This window comes from Nerophis ophidion, linkage group LG25 (assembly GCF_033978795.1).
Source record: "Nerophis ophidion isolate RoL-2023_Sa linkage group LG25, RoL_Noph_v1.0, whole genome shotgun sequence".
NCBI classification, from domain to species: Eukaryota; Metazoa; Chordata; class Actinopteri; order Syngnathiformes; family Syngnathidae; genus Nerophis; species Nerophis ophidion.
In genome coordinates this window covers 35,620,933-35,642,621 of record NC_084635.1, presented here as the reverse complement: position 1 = coordinate 35,642,621, position 21,689 = coordinate 35,620,933, and the positions used below count along the sequence as shown (strand labels likewise).

The 21,689-nt window shown below is 41.4% G+C and overlaps 3 protein-coding genes across 3 annotated transcripts in view; 2 read left to right on the top strand and 1 right to left on the bottom strand.

Moving 5' to 3' along the window:
- The first annotated feature begins 374 nt into the window (after window positions 1–374).
- Window positions 375–2,156, top strand: trmt10c (tRNA methyltransferase 10C, mitochondrial RNase P subunit). Its single transcript, XM_061887502.1, has one exon. It carries the CDS (start codon window positions 700–702, stop codon window positions 2,107–2,109), a length of 1,410 nt encoding a protein of 469 aa, XP_061743486.1. The 5' UTR covers window positions 375–699; the 3' UTR covers window positions 2,110–2,156.
- Window positions 2,144–15,337, bottom strand: blzf1 (basic leucine zipper nuclear factor 1). Its single transcript, XM_061887503.1, has 7 exons — window positions 15,178–15,337; window positions 14,833–14,934; window positions 12,406–12,860; window positions 12,135–12,334; window positions 7,186–7,314; window positions 3,877–4,099; window positions 2,144–3,785 (listed from the first exon to the last, which is right to left on the bottom strand). The coding sequence occupies exons 2-7, from the start codon at window positions 14,849–14,851 to the stop codon at window positions 3,597–3,599; spliced, it is 1,215 nt and encodes a 404-aa protein (XP_061743487.1). The 5' UTR covers window positions 14,852–14,934; window positions 15,178–15,337; the 3' UTR covers window positions 2,144–3,596.
- Window positions 15,338–17,987: 2,650 nt separating this feature from the next.
- Window positions 17,988–21,689, top strand: part of ercc5 (excision repair cross-complementation group 5) — a 35,347-nt gene continuing 31,645 nt past the window's right edge. The window contains exons 1-2 of the mRNA XM_061886923.1: window positions 17,988–18,050; window positions 18,113–18,210. Coding sequence (XP_061742907.1) covers window positions 18,123–18,210 — 88 coding nt within the window. The 5' untranslated portion in view covers window positions 17,988–18,050; window positions 18,113–18,122. The remainder of the gene's footprint in view (window positions 18,051–18,112; window positions 18,211–21,689) is intronic.

Sequence of the window (21,689 nt, the reverse complement as noted above, 5' to 3'; positions counted from 1 at the left end):
TATAGCGTTAACAAAACGTCTGTATTAATTTTGACCCCGGATGTAAATGGGGGGGGCGGGGTTTGTAGGGGGGAAGACATTTGGCGTGACAGCGCTTTATTTATTTGTGTGTGTGTCTACTTTCAAATGCATAGCGAGTCAAAGCAGTTCAAAAATAATATTTGAAGATGTACTGCACGTAATTATATATGAAGAGGAAACTGCAGTGTTTTGTAATACTGTAATTTTTAAATGTAAGAAAAATAAACAAACGCTGTTGTTTCTTTCCGGAGAAGGAAGCCGTGTGTAAGTGCAACGCCGTAAAAGTTCCGTGTGGGCAGCATGCATCATTATTTATTTGTGTGTATCGTTTAAAATACTTACTGTGAGTCGAAGCCGTAAAACTTAATTGACGGTACATTATACTTTACCATAATTGGCGATGAACACCGCCGTACTATGGTTATAATGTAATTTTGAATGTAAAAAAAAAAAATACACAAACGATGTGGTTTCCATCCGACTTAATACCATGTGACACTCTGACAACGTGACCTCGCCTACGTGATTGAGCGGTGATATATTATAACTCTGTCAATATTTACACGCAACATTTCTCAACTGTAATGGACAAGTTGACATACTTTTGTACTATTATGACAGTGTGAAAAGGTTAAAATAACGTGTTTGTTGTTTTTGCTCTGGTATCATTATTTCGACATGTTGCGACGCCTCGTATCGACATCTTGTTTGTACAAAGTATGGAAAAGCACTAATTATGTGTTCTCCCGTGTCATCACGCAAGAAGCAAGCAGGGTTGGTGCCTGCCATCCCCACTACGCCCTATGTCGCCCCTCCAGTACCGAGAGTCCACAGAAACAGGACCACTTGGACTTGGACAAATGGAAATCCCTCATGAAGTCCCAAGCTTGTGTGGCGGAGAAGGAGGAGGAGGAGGATGATGCGAGTGACGATGACCAAAGTGACGGGGATGCTCCGAACAACAGCCTGGAGGCCACCAGGGAGATGGTTGCGTTGTGGCGTCTATCTAACAGTCGGGTACCTCAGGAGATGACGGATGAGCAGTTAATGGAACTGGCAAAACGCACCACAAAGTCCGCGAGAAAGAATTTTATCAAGTTCCTGGCCATCAAGGAAGGTCATAAAAAAGCGCGCAAGGAGAAGAAGCAGAAGAAGGCGGCGGCGAGGGACGCCTCGCTCAAGCAGAAATTGGAAGAAGACGGGGAACAAAAAGAATTCAAGAACACATTCCTTCTCCAGTACTGGAGCAGAAGCTTGGACTATTTGCTGAGGTGGAGGAGCGCCCAGGCCATGCGCTTTGACCAGCCTCTGGTCTTGGACATGAGCTACGAGTCCAGCATGTCCAAGCGGGAGATTGAAAACACGGTCTCCCAGCTGATGGAGCTGGAAGGCTGGAACCGACGCGCCAATGAGCCCTACCACTTACACTTCTGCAACCTCCAGCCAGGCGGAGCCTACATGGCGGAGCTCGTCAAGCGCTACGGCGCGGACCACTGGGAGCGCCTGCTCATCACCAGCACGGACCGCCAGGCGGTGGACCTGTTCCCCCCCGACCGCCTCGTTTACCTCACCGCAGATTCCCCCAATGTGCTCCGCAAATTTGACCACTCCAAAGTCTACATCATCGGCAGCCTGGTGGACCGGTCCATCCTCTCCGGCGTGTCTTTAGCCAACGCCAAGCGTCAGAAGCTGGCCACGGCCCGACTACCGCTGGACGAGTTCCTCCACTGGGAGACGGGCGCCAAGAACCTGACCTTGGACCAGATGATCCGCATCATGTTGACCATCAAGGAGACGGGGAAATGGCAGGAGGCGCTGAAATTTGTGCCGAAGAGGAAGCACATGACCGATCTGACGTCTGCAGAGAACGGGAACAGGTCTTTGCAATCCAAGGGGCAAAGGAGTAAAAATACTTTCAGAGGCGAGGAACTCAGTATACATAAATCCCAGAGGAAGTCTGGCGTCACTTGGACGGACAAAGCAAGAATCAGAGAAAAATCAGGAGAGACGAGAGTAAAGATGTCTCTCAAGAGCAGCATGGAAGCGAGGCGTGAAGGCAGGAGCAAGTCATGGTGGGACGATTCCTGAACACATTTACAAAGTCAAAGCTCAGCCAATAAAATAATGGAATCATTTGTTTATACGTTTTTGCAAAGTACTCAACCAAATACTTCATTGTCAAAAAATGCTTTACAGATGGAATAAGAAATTACGCATCTTCATCGTTAAAGTTAGCTAAATACAAATTCAAGTTTACTCAGAAGTGGACTTTAACTTTCAACTCCTTTAACCAGGGTTGCCCAAACTTTTTCCACTGAAGGCCACAGACTGACAAATTAAAAGGATGCGGGGCCACTTTGGTAGTTTTCACCATCCAAACCAGTTCAGAAAACTCAAACACAATTTCGGTAGAAAATTTGTAGTATGAATGCCGAAGAGCTTAAAACGAACTGAAATGCTAACCGTCAACACGCTGGCCAGGTTGCATTGAGTAACTAAAAATATGAGCTTAAAAAGCTAGTATGCTAGCAATAGCATTGGTGACATACAAAAATAAATGATACTGTTAAAGTAGCTTGAAAAAGCTAGCATGCTAAAATACTAACAAGCATCAAGTACCAAAATATATTACTAAGTGATGTATACCGGAACAAATAATTTTTTACTAGTCAAATTAATCGTTGCCGCCCTAACATAATATTACACTTCAGTTCACACAATTCTTCCGAGAGGTCATTTATCAAAAGTGTCCAATGTACGGCCCGCAGCTGGAGTCTTTTTGGCCTGCAACATGTTGTCGGGGGGAAAGATCTGTAAAAAAGTTCAGCAAAAAAAGCTGAAAATGTGATTCAAAACTTAAAAGTCTAAGTATGTGGGTGACATTTTTATTCTGTAAAAGTAAATAAATGCTACAAACACACTACATATCAAAACTTAGTGTTAGTTTTGTGTTACAGGTGACAAATTCAATCAATGTTTACTTTTATAGCCCTAAATCACTAGTGTCTCAAAGGGCTGCACAAACCACCACGACATCCTGTATTGTTTGTATCAAAATGTCATCTTTTTCTGGTTACATAGTTTTTTCCCTCTTTTTCCTACATTTTTAGTTGTTTTTTTTACGTCAATATGTTGCGGGCCAACAAAACTGGAGCTTTGGTCTGCAAATGACGCACTTTGATCACCCCAGAAATAACTCATGAAAGTACACTTCGTCACCTACAACAAGTTTTGTCCTAAATATTTCAACTGTCCATATGTATTATGTCTGTTTCCAGCATTTTTCATTTTTAAAACAATATCAAAATGGCCCCCGTATACTTTGACTTTTCGTTATGCTGCCCTTGGTTGAAACGTTTGGAAACTCCTGTCATAGATGATAGTATGTACAGTATTCTCCTCAGAAAATATAATTGATCGGGGAAAATTTGATGAAATTTTTGACCTAAAGTACAAACATTGTCCTCCGTGACCTCAGCATGTGTTGTTGGCCTTGAAAATACAGCACGTGGGTTATTTTGAGAATAATGTGGCCAAAAAGTGATGAGATCCAAGGTGTTTGGCGATAATGTGGTCTACAGCACCAGGATGTCTCCAGTGCAGCGCTCGCAGCAGGTAAAGGTGATGTTCTCATAGCGAGTGTACGGGTGGAACCTGCCAATGCTCTTCTTGTTATTGCTCAGGAAGTTTGAGGGAGCAGAGTCACTTAGCGCCGACTCTGCCTGCTTTTCTGTGCAGGAGATTGGATCCAGTATCTTCAGCACCTATGACACAAAACAAGTTGAGCATCTGGTTTCAAAATAAGAGGTTTTGTCTAAAAAAAAAAAAAAAAGAACAGGTCAAATGTGTCCCTACCTTCTCAGCCATCTTCTCGGCAGGTGTGCTGCAGAGTTGCTCCGACGCTGCACTGTTGCTTCTCACCCCGTAGCTGGTGTTCTTGCCCAACAGGTGAGCGTTGATGGTGTCTGCCAGCTTGTGATTGGCAGCCGCCAGCTCCCCTGTGCCCAGCGGCTGTGCGCTGGGGTAATAAGTCTGCTGTCGGCCCCACTGCAGAGACACCAGCAGCTGCTCCAGAGATCTGCCGGCATGGAGTCGGTGGAATAGAGATGGAAAGGACTTTGTCAAGGCAACATCTGGGAGAAGTAGTATCGGGTGGTGTAGAACTGCACTACATTGAGCCATGTTAGTAATATAGTGACAACCTCCTTTAGCTGCACTTTTGTAAACACCCACGTTTGATTCCTAGCAGATTATAATACTGCTGGTCAGACAGCAAAGCTGGGAAAATATGTTGACTCGGGGACCACATTGAGAGAAAAATGTGTCTGGGAGGCCAATGTCTATGCGTGTAGAAATGATCTATACATATTTAGTAGAGATGTCCGATAATGGCTTTTTGCCGATATTCCGATATTGTCCAAGTCTTAATTACCAATTCCGATATCAACCCATGGCGATATATACAGTTGTGGAATGAACACAATATTGTGATGCCCCACTGGATGCATTAAACAATGTAACAAGGTTTTACAAAATAAATCAACTCAAGTTATGGGAAAAAATGCCAACATGGCACTGCCATATTTATTACTGAAGTCACAAAGTGCGTTATTTTTTAAACATGCCTCAAAACAGCAGCTTGGAATTTGGGACATGCTCTCCCTGAGAGAGCATGAGGAGATTGAGGTGGGCGGGGTGGTGTATATTGTAGTGTCCCGGAAGAGTGAGTGCTGCTACAGGTTCTAGGTATTTATTTGGTTGTGTTACAGTGTGGATGTTCTCCCGAAATGTGTTTGTCATTCTTGTTTGGTGTGGGTTCACAGTGTGGCGCATATTTGTAACAGTGTTAAAGTTGTTTATACGGCCACCCTCAATGTGACCTGTATGGCTGTTGACCAAGTATGCTTGCATTCACTTGTGTGTTTGTGAAAAGCCGTAGATATTATGTGATTGGGCCGGCACGCAAAGGCGGTGCCTTTAAGGCACGCCCCCAATATTGCTGAGTGGGTGGAAAATCGTGAGAAAGTCAGAAGAATGGTTGCCTCCGGGAGATTTTCGGGAGGGACGCTGAAATTCGGGAGTCTCCTGGGAAAATGGGGAGGGTTGGCAAGTATGACTGGGGGACACAACTGCTCTGTACTTCTCCCTACGTCCGTGTACCACTCTGTACAGCGGCCTTTTAAAAAGTCAGAAATTGTACTTTTTGAAACTGATACCGATAATTTACGATATTAAATTTTAAAGCATTTATCAGCCGATAATATCAGCAGTCCAATATTCTCGGACATCTGTAATATTTAGCTGTAAAAACCTGCTGTACAGTATGTGTGTTTGGGTCTCTCTTTTTCAGGAACATTCATACCAAAAGTTACAATGTCTGATAGAATTCTAAAAACAGACCACCTCAAAAAAATGGAATGTAATTTTACAGTTTTTTACTGAATGGGACACCCAGAATGTACATTTAAAATAAAGAAGGCCAAATTTACAATAATAACTATTAACAATAAAACACTGAATATTAACAGCATATATGAACATCGCTCCTTTTTTACTTCTCAGACCAGCTCCTCCATAGTTGTGTATCTTTTACAATCAAGCAAAACACAACACAAATGTAACAAACAGCAACATAGAAGTGCAAAGGGTAATAAACACCTACGATATGATATATTATCCCTTTTATGCAGACATCTGTTCCTGACACATGCGTTTGGGGCTGGCTGCTCTTAAAAGAAGCCCCGCCCACTCTGCTTTGTTCCTGGTCTAAGCTGCCGTAGCTTAGACTTAATAACTTGTAAAACACTCAAAAGCGCAGATTTCAACCATTGAAATACTTTCTATAGTTCAAGACTTACAGTCATTTAAAACAGCACTACACATCATAATAGCGGCTACAGTTTTGATGTTAAAGGTCTAAAAAAAATGATGTCGAATGTCCGGCGGACCGGATGGAAAATCCTAATGGGCCACATGTGGCCTGCGGGCCGTATTGTGCCCAGCCCTGTCATACTGTGTATGTGTGAGAAGAAAGCAGGGGTGTCCCAACGTCTTCAATTTGCCTCAATTTGGCCCGTCAGACAGCACGAGTTCAGCAACAAACTGGCCTGGCAGCGTGTTTTTAATCACATTTACAAAGCTGGAGGGTTTAATACACGCTTATTGGCGCCATCTCGTGGACAACGTGAGTGATTTAGGCCAGTGAGCATGGAGTGTGTTTTCTGGAGCAGGCCTGTAAAACTGAACTGAACTGGTTGACTGCATTATGAAGAGGACTCCGAGGACTCCGAGGTCTCAGAGGCCGGGCATCAAAATTGAGATGTTTCTTTAGAAACTGTCTCTGCAGGTTTTATTCCATCAGCTCTCTCACTGCAGAAGTTGATCAATTATTTATTCTGACCTTGCTACTTCTTTTCCAGCATGTGCGGCTAAACAGACATGTAACAGCATGAAGAAACAGAAGCTATGTTTTGTTTATGATTAATATATATTGATTAATAAAGTAGTTCTGATTCTGATAGCAGTTTTATTTTGACTATCTAGAAGCCACAGAAAAGGGAAAGACTTGTGTTGTTGTCCCACTTAAGGGTTGAAGATAGTGGACAAAATTAAAAATTAATATACTGCCCAGTAATTTGCAACATTAAGATTGCACAAATTAACACAAATTCAACCATTCCATGCAAGTATGAGTGGCCCCAAAACTTTTTCCAACTATAGACACTTCTCTTGCCATCTAGTGTCTACTTTCAGTCTGTATTGTGTACAGTGAGTATACAATATAACTTCCACTTTTGTTGCAATCCTAAACTTTTGAAGGTCAAGATTACAAACATTGATAACAAAGTTATGAAATCACAAGATAATTCAATGTTATTGAAAAAAACAAGCCTCAAAACGTTGAACTTTTGATGCAACTTTCTGAAAAAGCTGCTACAAATTCAGTCATTTTAGGCCTGGACAGTCACAAAAAAAAGCCTGTGAATTCTTAGAGGGAATGATAATGAAATACATATCTAAAATAATGGACGAATGGAGGAGCCACCTTGGGATTAAGTATGACTGTGTAAGGTCTTGAATTTCTTTACTGAAGTCATTAGTTGTGTGTTGGGGCCCGCAGTATGGAGGTTACCTGTGAGTCAGCAGCATTTCTCTGGAGGTTACCTGTGAGTCAGCAGCATTTCTCTGGAGTACTCTTCTCGCTCCAACAAAAGGTCTTGAATGGCTCCTTGTGCCTCTCTAGTCTGGCGCTGCAGAGCCGCTCTGGCATTTGTCAGCTCCTCCGCCATCACTCTGTGGACACAATGAAGCCTCCTGTTCATTCAGCAGGCAATCATGGCATTCTGTATTGTGGCCATGATTTCTGACTAATTAGATCGAAAACAAGAATTACGGTAACAAAAAATGCTCAGAATTGAGTGTCATCAAAACAAATTCCCCTCTAGCCTTGTCAATGAAAACTGATTGTTATTAAAGTACCAATGATTGTCACACACTCAATAGGTGTGGTGAAATTATTCTCAGCATTCTGGGAGGTGAGGGGAGCAGTGGGCAGCAACACTGGGCGCGCCTGGGAATCCTTTTTGGTGTTTTAACCCCCAATTCTAACCCATTTTTAGTCTTTGGTATGACTCAGCCGGGGTTTGAACTCACAACCTACCGATCTCAGGGCGGACACTCTAACCACTCAGTATTGAATGTCATTAGAATGTATGAATAAGAGTAATAGTAATATTCCTGAGGCCAAAATTGCAGTTGATGTTGCTGTAAAAACAGACATACGCTTAACTATCTGAACACAATTTCCATATTTTAGCTTGTGTTATCCGTAACAAAGCAAATTCTACATAATTGTTGCCATAAGTTAAGCATTTTCAAGCATAAAAATGGCTAAATGAACTAAAATGAACAATACTACAATAGTATTAGCCACTAGATGAGACCAGAACAATTAGACCGCGCTGTTCAGTATCGTGGCCACTGATTGGCTCAGCTTCAAGCAGCATTACTAACATTAGCATGCTAACTTTTTTCAGCCCAGCACCCCAGACTCATAAAACTTGGTACTTGACACACCTTAGACCAGGGGTCACCAACCTTTTTGAAAGCAAGAGCTACTTCTTGGGTACTGATTCATGCAAAGGGCTACCAGTTTGATACACACTTCAATAAATTGCCAGAAATAGACAATTTGCTCAATTTACCTTTAACTCTATGTTATCATTAATCCATCCATTTTCTACCACTTATTCCCTTTGGGGTCACGGGGGGCACTGGTGCCTATCTCAGCTACAATCGGGCGGAAAGTGGGGTACACCCTGGACAAGTCGCCACCTCATCGCAGGTTATTATTAATAATTAATTATATTTATCTTTGTTGAAACACTGATCATTTATTGATTTATCACAATAAATATATATAGAAACAGATAAATATTTTTACAAATATATTTCGACTCTTTAAAATTCAAACAAAAAAAAGAACAGAAAAACTAGCTAATTCGAATCTTTTTGAAAAAATTAAAAAAATAATTTATGGAACATCATTAGTAATTCTTCCTGATTATGATTATTTTTTCAATTTTGATGACATGTTTAAATAGGTGAAAATCCAATCTGTACTTTGTTAGAATATATAACAAATTGGACTAAGCTATATTTCCAAGAAAGACAAATATTTTTTTTGAATTTTAATCATAAGTTTGAAGAAATATTTCACAAATATTCTTCGTTGAAAAAATAGAAGCTAAAATTAAGAAATAAATTAAAATGTATTTATTATTCTTTACTTGAACATTGATTTAAATTGTCAGGAAAGAAGAGGAAGGAATTAAAAAGGTAAAAAGGTATATGTGTTTAAAAATCCTAAAAATCTTTTTTAAGGTTGTATTATTTATCTAAAATTATCTTTCTGAAAGTTATAAGAAGCAAAGTAAAAAAAAATAAATGAATTTATTTAAACAAGTGAAGACCAAGTCTTTAAAATATTTTCTTGGATTTTCAAAACATTTTTTAGTTTTGTCTCTCTTAGAATTAAAAATGTCAAGCAAAGCGAGACCAGCTTGCCAGTAGATAAATACAATTTAAAAAATAGAGGTAGCTCACTGGTAAGTGCTGCTACTTGAGCTAATTTTGGAACAGGCCAGCGGGCGACTCATCTGGTCCTTACGGGCGACCTGGTGCCCGCGGGCACTGTGCAATCTACTAATAAAAGTATAAATCAAGCATGCTAATTAGCATGCTAATGTTAACATTCTAGCATTGTAACTTTTTTAGTACATTTTACAGCCAAACAATTCATACTCATATAACTTGGTACTTGACACATGTCAACATTAGCGTTCCAGCATACTAACATTCGCATGCAAACTTTTTTAGCCAACTTTGTAGGCAAACACCTCAAAGTCATAGCACTTGGTACAGGGCAACCTGGCGTGGTTGGAAGTGGCCGTGCCAGCAACCTGAGGGTTCCTGGTTTGATCCCCAGCTTCTACCAACGTAGTCACCTGCGTTGTATCCTTGAGCAAGACACTTCAACCTTGCTCCTGATGGGTGCTGGTTAGCACCTTGCATGGCAGCTCCCTCCATCAGTGTGTGAATGTCTGTGTGAATGGGTGAATGTGGAAATAAGTGTCAAAGCGCTTTGAATACTTTGAAGGTAGAAAAGCGTTGTACAAGTATAACCCATTTACCATTTACATGACACATGCTAAAGATAGCATTCTAGCATCCCACGTCCCGCCTCGATTACTGTAACGTATTATTTTCGGGTCTCCCCATGTCTAGCATTAAAAGATTACAGTTGGTACAAAATGCGGCTGCTAGATTTTTGACAAGAACAAGAAAGTTTGATCACATTACGCCTGTACTGTATATACCTTTATATACATATATACATACATATATACCTATACTGTATATACCTTTATATACATATATACATACATATATACCTATACTGTATATACCTTTATATACATATATACCTATACTGTATATACCTTTATATACATATATACCTATACTGTATATACCTTTATATACATATATACATACATATATACCTATACTGTATATACCTTTATATACATATATACATACATATATACCTATACTGGCTCACCTGCACTGGCTTCCTGTGCACTTAAGATGTGACTTTAAGGTTTTACTACTTAGGTATAAAATACTACACGGTCTAGCTCCATCCTATCTTGCCGATTGTATTGTACCATATGTCCCGGCAAGAAATCTGCCTTCAAAGGACTCCGGCTTATTAGTGATTCCCAGAGCCCAAAAAAAGTCTGCAGGCTATAGAGCGTTTTCTATTGGGGCTCCAGTACTCTGGAATGCCCTCCCGGTAACAGTTCCAGATGCTACCTCAGTAGAAGCATTTAAGTCTCACCTTAAAACTCATTTGTATACTCTTGCCTTTAAATAGACTCCCTTTTTAGATCAGTTGATCTGCCGTTTCTTTTCGTTTTCTCCTATGTCCCACTCTCCCTTGTGGAGGAGGTCCGGTCTGGTGGCCATGCATGAAGTAATGGCTGTCCAGAGTCGGGACCCAGGATGAACAGCTCGCCTGTGTATCGGCTAAGGACATCTCTGTGCTGCTGATCCGCCTCCACTTGGGATGGTTTCCTGTTGGCTCCACTATGGACGGGACCCTCGCTACTGTGTTGGATCCACTTTGGACTGGACTCTCACGGCTGTGTTGGATCCACTATGGATTGAACTTTCATAGTATTTTCCATGAACTCACATAGAACTTTCATAGAACTTTCACAGTATCATGTTAGACCCGTTCAACATCCATTTCTTGCGGTCCTCTCCAAGGTTTCTCATAGTCCTCATTGTCACCGACGTCCCACTGGGGTGAGTTTTCCTTGACCTTATGTGGGCCTACCGAGGATGTCGTTGTGGTTTGTGCAGCCCTTTGAGACATAATCATTGGTTGATTGATTTTAAATTTAACAGCCAAACAGAGTCACACCTACTCAGTGGCCTAGTGGATAGTGTCCACCCTGAGATCAGTAGGTCGTGAGTTCAAACCTTGGCCAAGTCACACTATATAAATGAGACCCATTACCTCCCTGACTCAGCATCGAGGGTTGGAATTGGGGCTTAAATCACCAAAATGATTCCCTGGCGCAGCCACCGCTGCTGCTCACTGCTCCAAGGTTCCAGAAAATAGTAGAAAAAAACGGAAAATAACACAGTGTTTGTAATGTGTTTGAGAAAATGGCGGCTTTATCACCTAGATGACGTCACGTTCTGACGTCATCGCTCCGAGAACGATAAATAGAAAGGCGTTTACTTCGCCAAAATTCACCCATTTAGAGTTCGGAAATCGGTTAAAAAAATATATGGTCTTTTTTTCTGCAACATCAAGGTATATATTGACGCCTAATAACCTGGTACTTGACAAACGCTAACAGTTAACTTGCTAACTTTAATGTTCTTGCATACATAACATGAGAATGCTAACTTGTTTGGCCAACTTTGCAGCCAAACACCTCAGAGTCATAGGACTTGGTACTTGACAGATGCTAACTGATAGCATGCTAACTGTTTTAGCTAATTTTACACACTTCAGTCATATGAGTTATACGCACACCTGCCAACCCATACCTATGCTCCTTCGAGGGCTGTGCAACTGGCTGCAAAGTATTGCACTTTCAAATACAACAATGAGTAGAGAGGAGTGTTATGTGTGTGTATGTGTGTAAAGAAATGAACACTGAAATTCAAGTATTTATTTATATATATATATATATATATATATAAAACAAATACTTGAATTTCAGTGAATTCTAGCTATAAATATACTCCTCTCCCTTGCCCCCCCACCCCCATCTCCCGAATTCAGAGGTCTCGAGGTTGGCAAGTATGGTCATATGTTAACATTTATGTTTGGCTTGCGCATTCCAGCAACGGTCAAATTTCAGTAGAAAACTGCATATTCTCATTTTTTGGTGTACTATTCTAATCGAAGATGTTTTTATTTTGTTTTAAGAATGTGTCGCGGCCCAATAAAAACTCCAGCTGCAGGCCGCACATTGCACACCCGTGCTCTAAAACAAAAACAAGTGCCCTCGTCCAGGTCTGCTTCATACCTGCTGGCCAGGAACTTGCTCCTCCACACATCACACTGGATACTCATGCGTTCCAGTTGCTCTGCGGTGTGCGACAAATTCCGACCCAGAACCTCATTCTCAAGAATGAGCTGGTTCTTCTCTCGTGCCATACGCTCAAATTGGTACTGCAGGTCATCGCCCACAGATGCCACCAGTAGTTTCTTGAGCTCTCGGTTGACCTGTCATGTATAGTAAAACAAGGTCATTAATCCTACCTGTGCAAAAGCAAATGACTTCATGCCGGACTTGCCTCGGTTTGCACACGCAGCTGATTAAACAGCCCCTCCTTGTCCTGCAACAGCCTGCGTTCGGAGTTCTGAAGCTTCTCCAGCTGGCCTCTCCAGTCCTCCACCACAGGCTGCGGGGATGAACTTCGCTCCTCCGCCTGTTGCCCTGCGTCTCCTTTCACCTCCGCAGCACGGCTACTTCTACTTATGGCAGCACGAGGGATAAGTATCCTTACAGCCTCCACCTCGGTGCAGGCCTCCCTGCACACCTTGCCCAGGTGGAGCACACCGAGAGGTTGTGGGGCAACACGGGGAGGAGGCGGGGAAGACTTGGTGTTACGTTTGGGGTTTGCTGCCTTCAGAGGCGGAAGAGATGCCAGGCCGAGTGGCATCTTGTCTGTGCTGACCTCCAAGATGGACGGTTTTTTTTCTGTTTCCATGCCATCACCAGCTACTCGCACCGGGACACGGGCAGATTCTGGAAGAACAGCAGCAGGATGCAGACATGAACATGCCAAGGCACTAAACCATAAATAGTATTGAGGTTAATTGATGTCCTTATAACAAAAGCCTTTTTTGGACACTGGATTTATGTAACGTATTTTTAGCGTTCAAATTTTGTGAACTGAATTTTTTTACTTCAGAATTACTCTGACAAATTCAATGAATAAAACAAATGGTGTGTTTAAAAATACAGTTTATCAAAATACAGTGGTTTAAAATTTAGTGTGTAAAAATTGAGTATTAAAAAAAATCAGCTTATAAAAATTCAGGGAATAACAATTTAGTGTGGTAAAAAATTCAGTGTAAAAAAAAAAAATACTATTTCTCAGCGTGTGTTTATTCCAGCCGGCACGTTAATGCACTGACACACAACATCCGGATTCCCATCATGCATTGCTTCAAAACTATGGCAAGTAATGTCCAAAAACACAACAGAGACGAAGCAGAAGAACTAAGAAGAGACAAGGCAACCACGAGTAAGAAGAAGACGAAGTACGCTTGCAAGTTCCAAAATGATTGGGAAAAATAATTTCAGTTCATCCAGGACAGCTTGAAGGGGAAGTGGTATACTGCCTGCAAATTTTGTAGATCAGACTTCTCCATTGAACACGGTGGCCGAACGATATACTCATTCATATGATTGATAGATTGATTGATAAACGGATTATATATATATATATATATATATATATATATATATGTATATATATATAAATACCGTGTTTCCTTGAATTGCCGCCAGGGCGCTAATTAATTTAAAACCTCTTCTCACTCCTGCGCTTACCACAGGCATCCGGTAAAAGTAAGCATGCGCTAATTATTTTAAAACCTCTTCTCACTCCGGCAGTTACCAAAAGTATGCAGTAAAAATTTGAGTGTGATGTAAGTTTGGACCTTAAATCCTACTGAATAGCTCTTAATCTTCTTCCTTTTATGTGATTTCAAATTACTGGTATTGAAATTAGCCTCCTCCATTTTCAAAATGATGACAGGGGAAGTGTAACTCGTGATGTCACAAGTTTGACCAGGCGGTAATACTAAGCATGCGCTAATTATTTTGGGAAGCAAGTTTGACCCAGCAGTAATTCAAGGCAGGCGCATAATATATGCCCTGCGGCAATTCAAGGAAATACGGTATATTTATATATCTTGTTCACGAGTGGGGGAAGAGTGGATGGTGAGATCGACAGGCGGATCGGTGCGGTGTCTTCAGTAATGTGGACATTGTGCCGATCAGTTGTGTTGAAGAAGGAGCTGAGCTGTAAGGCAAAGCTCTCAATTTACCGGTCGATCTACGTTCCCATCCTCATGGTCATGAGCTTGGGGTCATGACCGAAAGGACAAGATCACGGGTACAAGCGGCCCAAATGAGTTTCCTCTGCCGGGTGGCGGGTCTCTCCCTTAGAGATAGGGTGAGAAGCTCTGCCATCCGGGAGGAACTCAAAGTAAAGCCGCTGCTCCTCCACATGGAGAGGAGCCAGATGAGGTGGTTCGGGCGTCTGGTCAGGATGCCACCCGAACGCCTCCCTAGGGAGGTGTTTAGGACACGTCCAACCGGTTGGAGGCCACGGCGAAGACCCAGGACACGTTGGGAAGACTATGTCTCCCAGCTGGCCTGGGAATGCCTCGGGATCCCCCGGGAAGAGCTGGACCAAGTGGCTGGGGAGAGGGAAGTCTGGGCTTCCCTGCTTAGGCTGCTGACCCCGCAACCCGACCTCGGGTAAGCGGAAGAAGATGGATGGATGGATGGCTTTGTGATTTTATCTGTGAAAAGTGCTTTATAAATAAAATGTACTTACTTACTTACTTTCTATCAATTGCTTTGAGATATGTTACATTTAACATTTTTTACACGTACCTGAGCTACATATATATACACATATACATATATATATGTATATATACACATATACATAATCTACATACACATATACACACATACATACCCCTGATTACAGCAGTCATGGTGGAAGTCAGCTGTTGAAATGGTTGAGCGTCAAAGTAGACAGAGGTCCGGTGGAAATTGTCAATTCCTATTAAGATAGACTCTGAAAGAAAACAAGAAGATGTTTGCCGACTTTACATCGATTGAAAGATAAACAAAAGTATTTTATTTACCAGCAGTGACGTCTAACAGCCTTGGTCACGTGACCATAAGATAACCACAGGTAGGCTAGCTAGCTAGCTAAGCTACAAGGCTCATTTTGTTGCTAGCTTATTCACTCGTGAGCGGTAGAAACTGCCCCAAAACGTCAATTATTCGTAATAATTTAACCACAAATTGTACTTACCATCTGATACGGCTTTTAAGTACTACTTCCATTGTGTTCGGGCTTACAGAGCATTCTGCAATTGAGTTGTTTATTTTGTCATCGGACGGCCGGAAACAGTTGGCGTTGGGGGCGTGGCCTTGTAAACCCTACACGTAGACTGGCAGGCCGAGTGCTCTTTAATAAAAATATGTATGGAGGGATGTTGAAGTCCAAGACGATTTACATGTTCATCAAATATCTAAATATGAATAAAATGTATACGGTTTGGTCATAATATATCGACTAAGTGGAAAAATGTCGCATACATAGCAGCCTTAGAGGTAAAATACGGGAAGAATCATAATAAGCACCACGACGCAGCGTCGAGCGCTACTGCTTAAAGTGCGCTGACGAGACGCGGGGCCGCCATCTTGGAGTGGTGATCCGCTCCTCTCAGTGCAGTTCATTTTGCAGGAGCAATAAACTGTCAATGCATCAAACTAATCTTACCTCACTGAATACCACTGACTTTCACGCAGTTTGTTGTCAGACGTGTAGCTATGATAAAGGACACATGTTTTGACCTTTTCTATTATTGATAGTTTGCATTTGATTGATTGATTGAGACTTGTATTAGTAGATTGCACAGTACAATTGACCACCAAATGGTAACAACCCAATACGTTTTTCAACTTGTTTAAGTCGGGGTCCACCTTCATCAATACATGGTACAAATATATACTATCAGCATAATGCAGTCATCACACAAGTTAATCATCAGAGTATATACATTGAATTATTGACATTATTTACAATCCGGGGGGGTTGGAACTGGGGGGTTAGGTTTGGTTGAACACAAGCCCGGCATCTTTGTTTTCTACCTGTCAACTGTCAGTTTAGCATCTTTGTTTTCTACCTGTCAACTGTCACTTTAGCATCTTTGTTTTCTACCTGTCAACTGTCAGTTTAGCATCTTTGTTTTCTACCTGTCAACTATCACTTTAGCATCTTTGTTTTCTACCTGTCAACTGTCAGTTTAGCATCTTTGTTTTCTACCTGTCAACTGTCAGTTAAGCATCTTTGTTTTCTACCTGTCAACTGTCAGTTTAGCATCTTTGTTTTCTACCTGTCAACTGTCACTTTAGCATCTTTGTTTTCTACCTGTCAACTGTCACTTTAGCATCTTTGTTTTCTACCTGTCAACTGTCAGTTTAACATCTTTGTTTTCTACCTGTCAACTGTCAGTTTAGCATCTTTGTTTTCAACCTGTCAACTGTCACTTTAGCATCTTTGTTTTCTACCTGTCAACCGTCACTTTAGCATCTTTGTTTTCTACCTGTCAACTGTCAGTTTAACATCTTTGTTTTCTACCTGTCAACTGTCAGTTTAGCATCTTTGTTTTCAACCTGTCAACTGTCAGTTTAGCATCTTTGTTTTCAACCTGTCAACTGTCAGTTTAGCATCTTTGTTTTCTACCTGTCAACTGTCAGTTTAGCATCTTTGTTTTCTACCTGTCAACTGTCAGTTTAGCATCTTTGTTTTCAACCTGTCAACTGTCAGTTTAGCATCTTTGTTTTCAACCTGTCAACTGTCAGTTTAGCATCTTTGTTTTCTACCTGTCAACTGTCAGTTTAACATCTTTGTTTTCTACCTGTCAACTGTCAGTTTAGCATCTTTGTTTTCAACCTGTCAACTGTCAGTTTAGCATCTTTGTTTTCTACCTGTCAACTGTCACTTTAGCATCTTTGTTTTCTACCTGTCAACTGTCACTTTAGCATCTTTGTTTTCTACCTGTCAACTGTCAGTTTAGCATCTTGGTTTTCTACCTGTCAACTGTCACTTTAGCATCTTTGTTTTCTACCTGTCAACTGTCACTTTAGCATCTTTGTTTTCTACCTGTCAACTGTCACTTTAGCATCTTTCTTTTCTACCTGTCAACTGTCAGTTTAGCATCTTTCTTTTCTACCTGTCAACTGTCAGTTTAGCATCTTTCTTTTCTACCTGTCAACTGTCAGTTTAGCATCTTTCTTTTCTACCTGTCAACTGTCAGTTTAGCATCTTTGTTTTCTACCTGTCAACTGTCAGTTTAGCATCTTTCTTTTCTACCTGTCAACTGTCAGTTTAGCATCTTTGTTTTCTACCTGTCAACTGTCAGTTTAGCATCTTTGTTTTCTACCTGTCAACTGTCAGTTTAGCATCTTTGTTTTCTACATGTCAACTGTCAGTTTATCATATGTGTTTTTTACCTGTCAACTGTCAGTTTAGCATCTTTGTTTTCTACCTGTCAACTGTCAGTTTAGCATCTTTGTTTTCTACCTGTCAACTGTCAGTTTAGCATCTTTCTTTTCTACCTGTCAACTGTCAGTTTAGCATCTTTCTTTTCTACCTGTCAACTGTCAGTTTAGCATCTTTCTTTTCTACCTGTCAACTGTCAGTTTAGCATCTTTGTTTTCTACCTGTCAACTGTCAGTTTAGCATCTTTCTTTTCTACCTGTCAACTGTCAGTTTAGCATCTTTGTTTTCTACCTGTCAACTGTCAGTTTAGCATCTTTGTTTTCTACCTGTCAACTGTCAGTTTAGCATCTTTGTTTTCTACATGTCAACTGTCAGTTTATCATATGTGTTTTTTACCTGTCAACTGTCAGTTTAGCATCTTTGTTTTCTACCTGTCAACTGTCAGTTTAGCATCTTTGTTTTCTACCTGTCAACTGTCAGTTTAGGCTGCTCGCCGTCTCCTCATCACCACTTCAAGATGGCGGCCAAATTTCTCGCGTCACAGCAGCCAATGCTGCGTCTACCTATAAGATGTCTATGACCACCACCTCCATGTAACCGGAAACAGACTCGGAACCTTTTATTGGCACCGCCAGTTGTTGCTCGTCGAGCACTTGGACTGGTGCATTGTTGCCAAGGTGGCGAAGTGTTTATATTATTGTGTCTTTTTCACCTGATTTTGTCGACATTGTCTTTTTAGAGTTGAAGTCATGGGAGTTCACGGACTTTGGAGGCTGCTGGAGAGCACAGGGAAACCCATCAACCCTGAGACACTGGAGGGAAAGATTCTTGCTGTCGGTATCCTAACTTGTGGCATCTGATCTTCTTTTAAGTCTGATGGACCCGAAAGGGACAAGCGGTAGGAAATGGATGGATGGATGTAGTGCAAATGATCTTTCTTTTTTTCACATTGTAAACAAAACAGAATCTCCGATTCATCTGCAATAAAAAAGTCAAGTCAATTTTATTTATATAGCACGTTTACAACAACTTTTAATTAAACCAAAGTGCTTTACAAACAAAACAAACAAAGAACATAAAGAAAGAATGAGCTGAACAAAATAGTGCAAAAAGCAATACGGTAAAAGGGGTCGAATAAAAAGTAAAAAAATAACAATAATAATAATATTGAAAGAAAAGAAGCTTACCTTGTCTTTTCTCATCATAATATGATTATTGATGTGCATTATCACCCGATACTTGACAATATTTAGTATATTATTAGGATACATCAGGGGTGTCCAAACCTTTTCCAGCGAGGACCACATAAAAAATAATGAAAGGATGACTTTGATACATTTGTACAGTAAAAACACTAAACACATACAATATCGGACAATCAATATATGTTAAACTATCTGAACACAACAACCATATCTTAGACTAGACTAAAGACTTAGACTTCCTTTTATTGTCATTTGAACTTTACAGTACAGATAAGAACATAATGTCGTTGTATTAGCTTGTTGTAGTGCAGGATAAAAAAGCAAGAATGTGCAGATATAAATAAATAGATTACTGTACAGATAAATATATTGTACTTTTGCATATGCATCCACGTTTATGGATGTATGTTATATTCAAGCAATGTCAATCAATGTTTACTTATATAGCCCTAAATCACGAGTGTCTCAAAGGGCTGCACAAGCCACAACGACATTCTTGGCTCGGATCTCACTTAAGGACAAGGAAAAACTCAACCCAATGGGACAATGAATAACCTTGGAGGGGACCGCAGATGTGGGACCCCCGTCCCTCCAGAGTCCAGTCCATAGTGGATCTAACATAATAGTGTGAGAGTCCAGTCCATAGTGGATCTAACATAATAGTGAGAGTCCAGTCCATAGTGGATCTAACATAATAGTGTGAGAGTCCAGTCCATAGTGGATCTAACATAATAGTGTGAGAGTCCAGTCCATAGTGGATCTAACATAATAGTGAGAGTCCAGTCCATAGTGGATCTAACATAATAGTGTGAGTCCAGTCCATAGTGGATCTAACATAATAGTGAGAGTCCAGTCCATAGTGGGTCCAGCAGGAGACCATCCCGAGTGGAGAAAGGTCAGCAGAGCAGAGACGTCCCCAACCGATGCACAGGCAATCGGTCCACCCCAGCTCCCGATTTTGGACAGCCAGCACTTCATCCGTGGACACTGAATCTGTGCCCCTCCCTCCACGAAAGAGAGGGGGGTAGAGCAGAAAAGAAACGGCAGATCAACTGGTCTGAAAAGGGGGTGTATATAAAGGCTACAGTATACAAATGAGTTTAAAGATGGGACTTAAATGCTTCTACTGAGGTAGCATCTCTAATATTGTCTTTATATTCCAGCGAGTTAATTGTTTTTTTTTTTGGGGGGGGGGGGGGGGGTGATTGAGGGAATTATTTTGATGCGTTCAAGAGTCTTATGGGCTGAGGGAAGAAGCTGTTACAGGACTTGGAGGTTCTGCTACGGAGGCTGCGGAACCTCTTTATAAGGTCCAGCAGTGAAAACAGTCCTTGGTGGGGGTGGGAGGAGTCAATACAGATTTTCTGAGCCCTGGTCAGGCAGCGGCTTTTTGCAATTTCCTCTGTCCTCACCACTCTCTGCAGCGACTTCCAGTCTGAGGCACTGCGGGCTCCAGTCCAGACAGAGATGCAGTTGGTCAGTAGACTCTCTATAGAGCCTCTGTAAAATGGGGGGAAAGGGAGCTGTGCTCTTTTCATCCGACGCAAAAAAGTGCATGCGCTGCTGAGCTCCTTTTACAAGCGTTTCGGTGTGTATGGACCGGGTCATATTGTCAGTTATCTGCACACCAAGTTCCTTGGTGCTGCTTACGGTATCCACTGCTGTGCCGTTGATGAATAGTGGAGTGTGGCTGGACTGGTGCCTCCTGAAGTCGACGTCCAGGACCAGGCTGTTGGTTCTGCACCAGGTTGTTGGTTCTGCACCAGGTTGTTGGTTCTGCACCAGGTTGTTGGTTCTGCACCAGTCAACCAGATGTTTCACCTCCTCCCCTGTAGTCCATGTTGTTGTTGTCACGGATGAAACCCACTATTGTTGTCGTATATGCATCACCACCTGATACTTGACAAGATTTTGTATATTAATAACAATACATCAGGGGTGTCCAAAGCTTTCCCAGCAAGGACCGCATAAAATCAACTAAAGGATGTGGGGACCATTTTAATACATTTTGTACATTAAAAACATTGAACCAATACAAAATCGGTCAATCAATATATGATAAACTATCTGAACACAACATCCATATCTTATCTCTGTGTTATCATTAACAAATGAACAACATATTCTACATAACGTTTGCCCTAAATTAAGCGTTTTCAAGCATAAAAATGACTAAATGAACTAAAACACCAATACTGCAGTAATATTGGCCACTAAACAAGACCACGTTGTTCAGTTTACTGGCCACTGATTGGCCCAGCCTCTAGCAGTATCAATAACATCAACATGCTAACTTTTTTAGCCAATTTTCCAGCTAAACACCTCAGCGTCATACAATTCGGTATTCAACACATGCTAACTGTTTGCATGCTAACTTTTTAAACCAATTTTACAGCTGAACACCTCAGAGTCATATAACTTGGTACTTGACACAAGCTCTAACAGATTCCAATTCAGAAGTACTTTATTAATCCCAGAGGGGATATTGAGATTTTCAGCACAATCCCATTCAAGATTAGACAAACATTACAGGTAGCGAGAAAAAGGAGCGCTGACGGGTCTGCCAACTTCTGGCGGCTCTTACAAAAAAGGGTGAGAAACGGGTAAACGTTGGGGATCCGCAGGGGGAGAGTAAAAAAATATTCAGTCAAAGGCTGGACTCCAGGAAGGGGCTTCAGACTGAGGCCAAGGGGAAAAACCCCATAGCCATAGCACACATAAACAAGTTACGTAGAATCAACAAAACTTGCAACAGAGGTGAGGTAGAGGGAACAATGGAGACTGGCCGTTCCAGCATACTAACATTAGCATGCTAACTTTTTTTTTCCTCAGTCCTATAACTTGCCACTCGACACATGCTAACTGGTAGCATGCTAATGTTAGCATGCAAGTTCAGCTTGCCAAATTTAGCATCCACACTGAATTTCTCCCAAAATTGCACATTCCATTTTTCTGTGTCATTTTCTAATCTGGAATGTTTTTATTCAGTCTTTAGGATGTGTGTCGCGGGCCCCTAAAACACACCATGCGGGATGCAAATAGCCCTAGGGCCGCACTTTGGACACCCCTGGGATACATCATATTAATTACATCAACACGTACACCCAATAA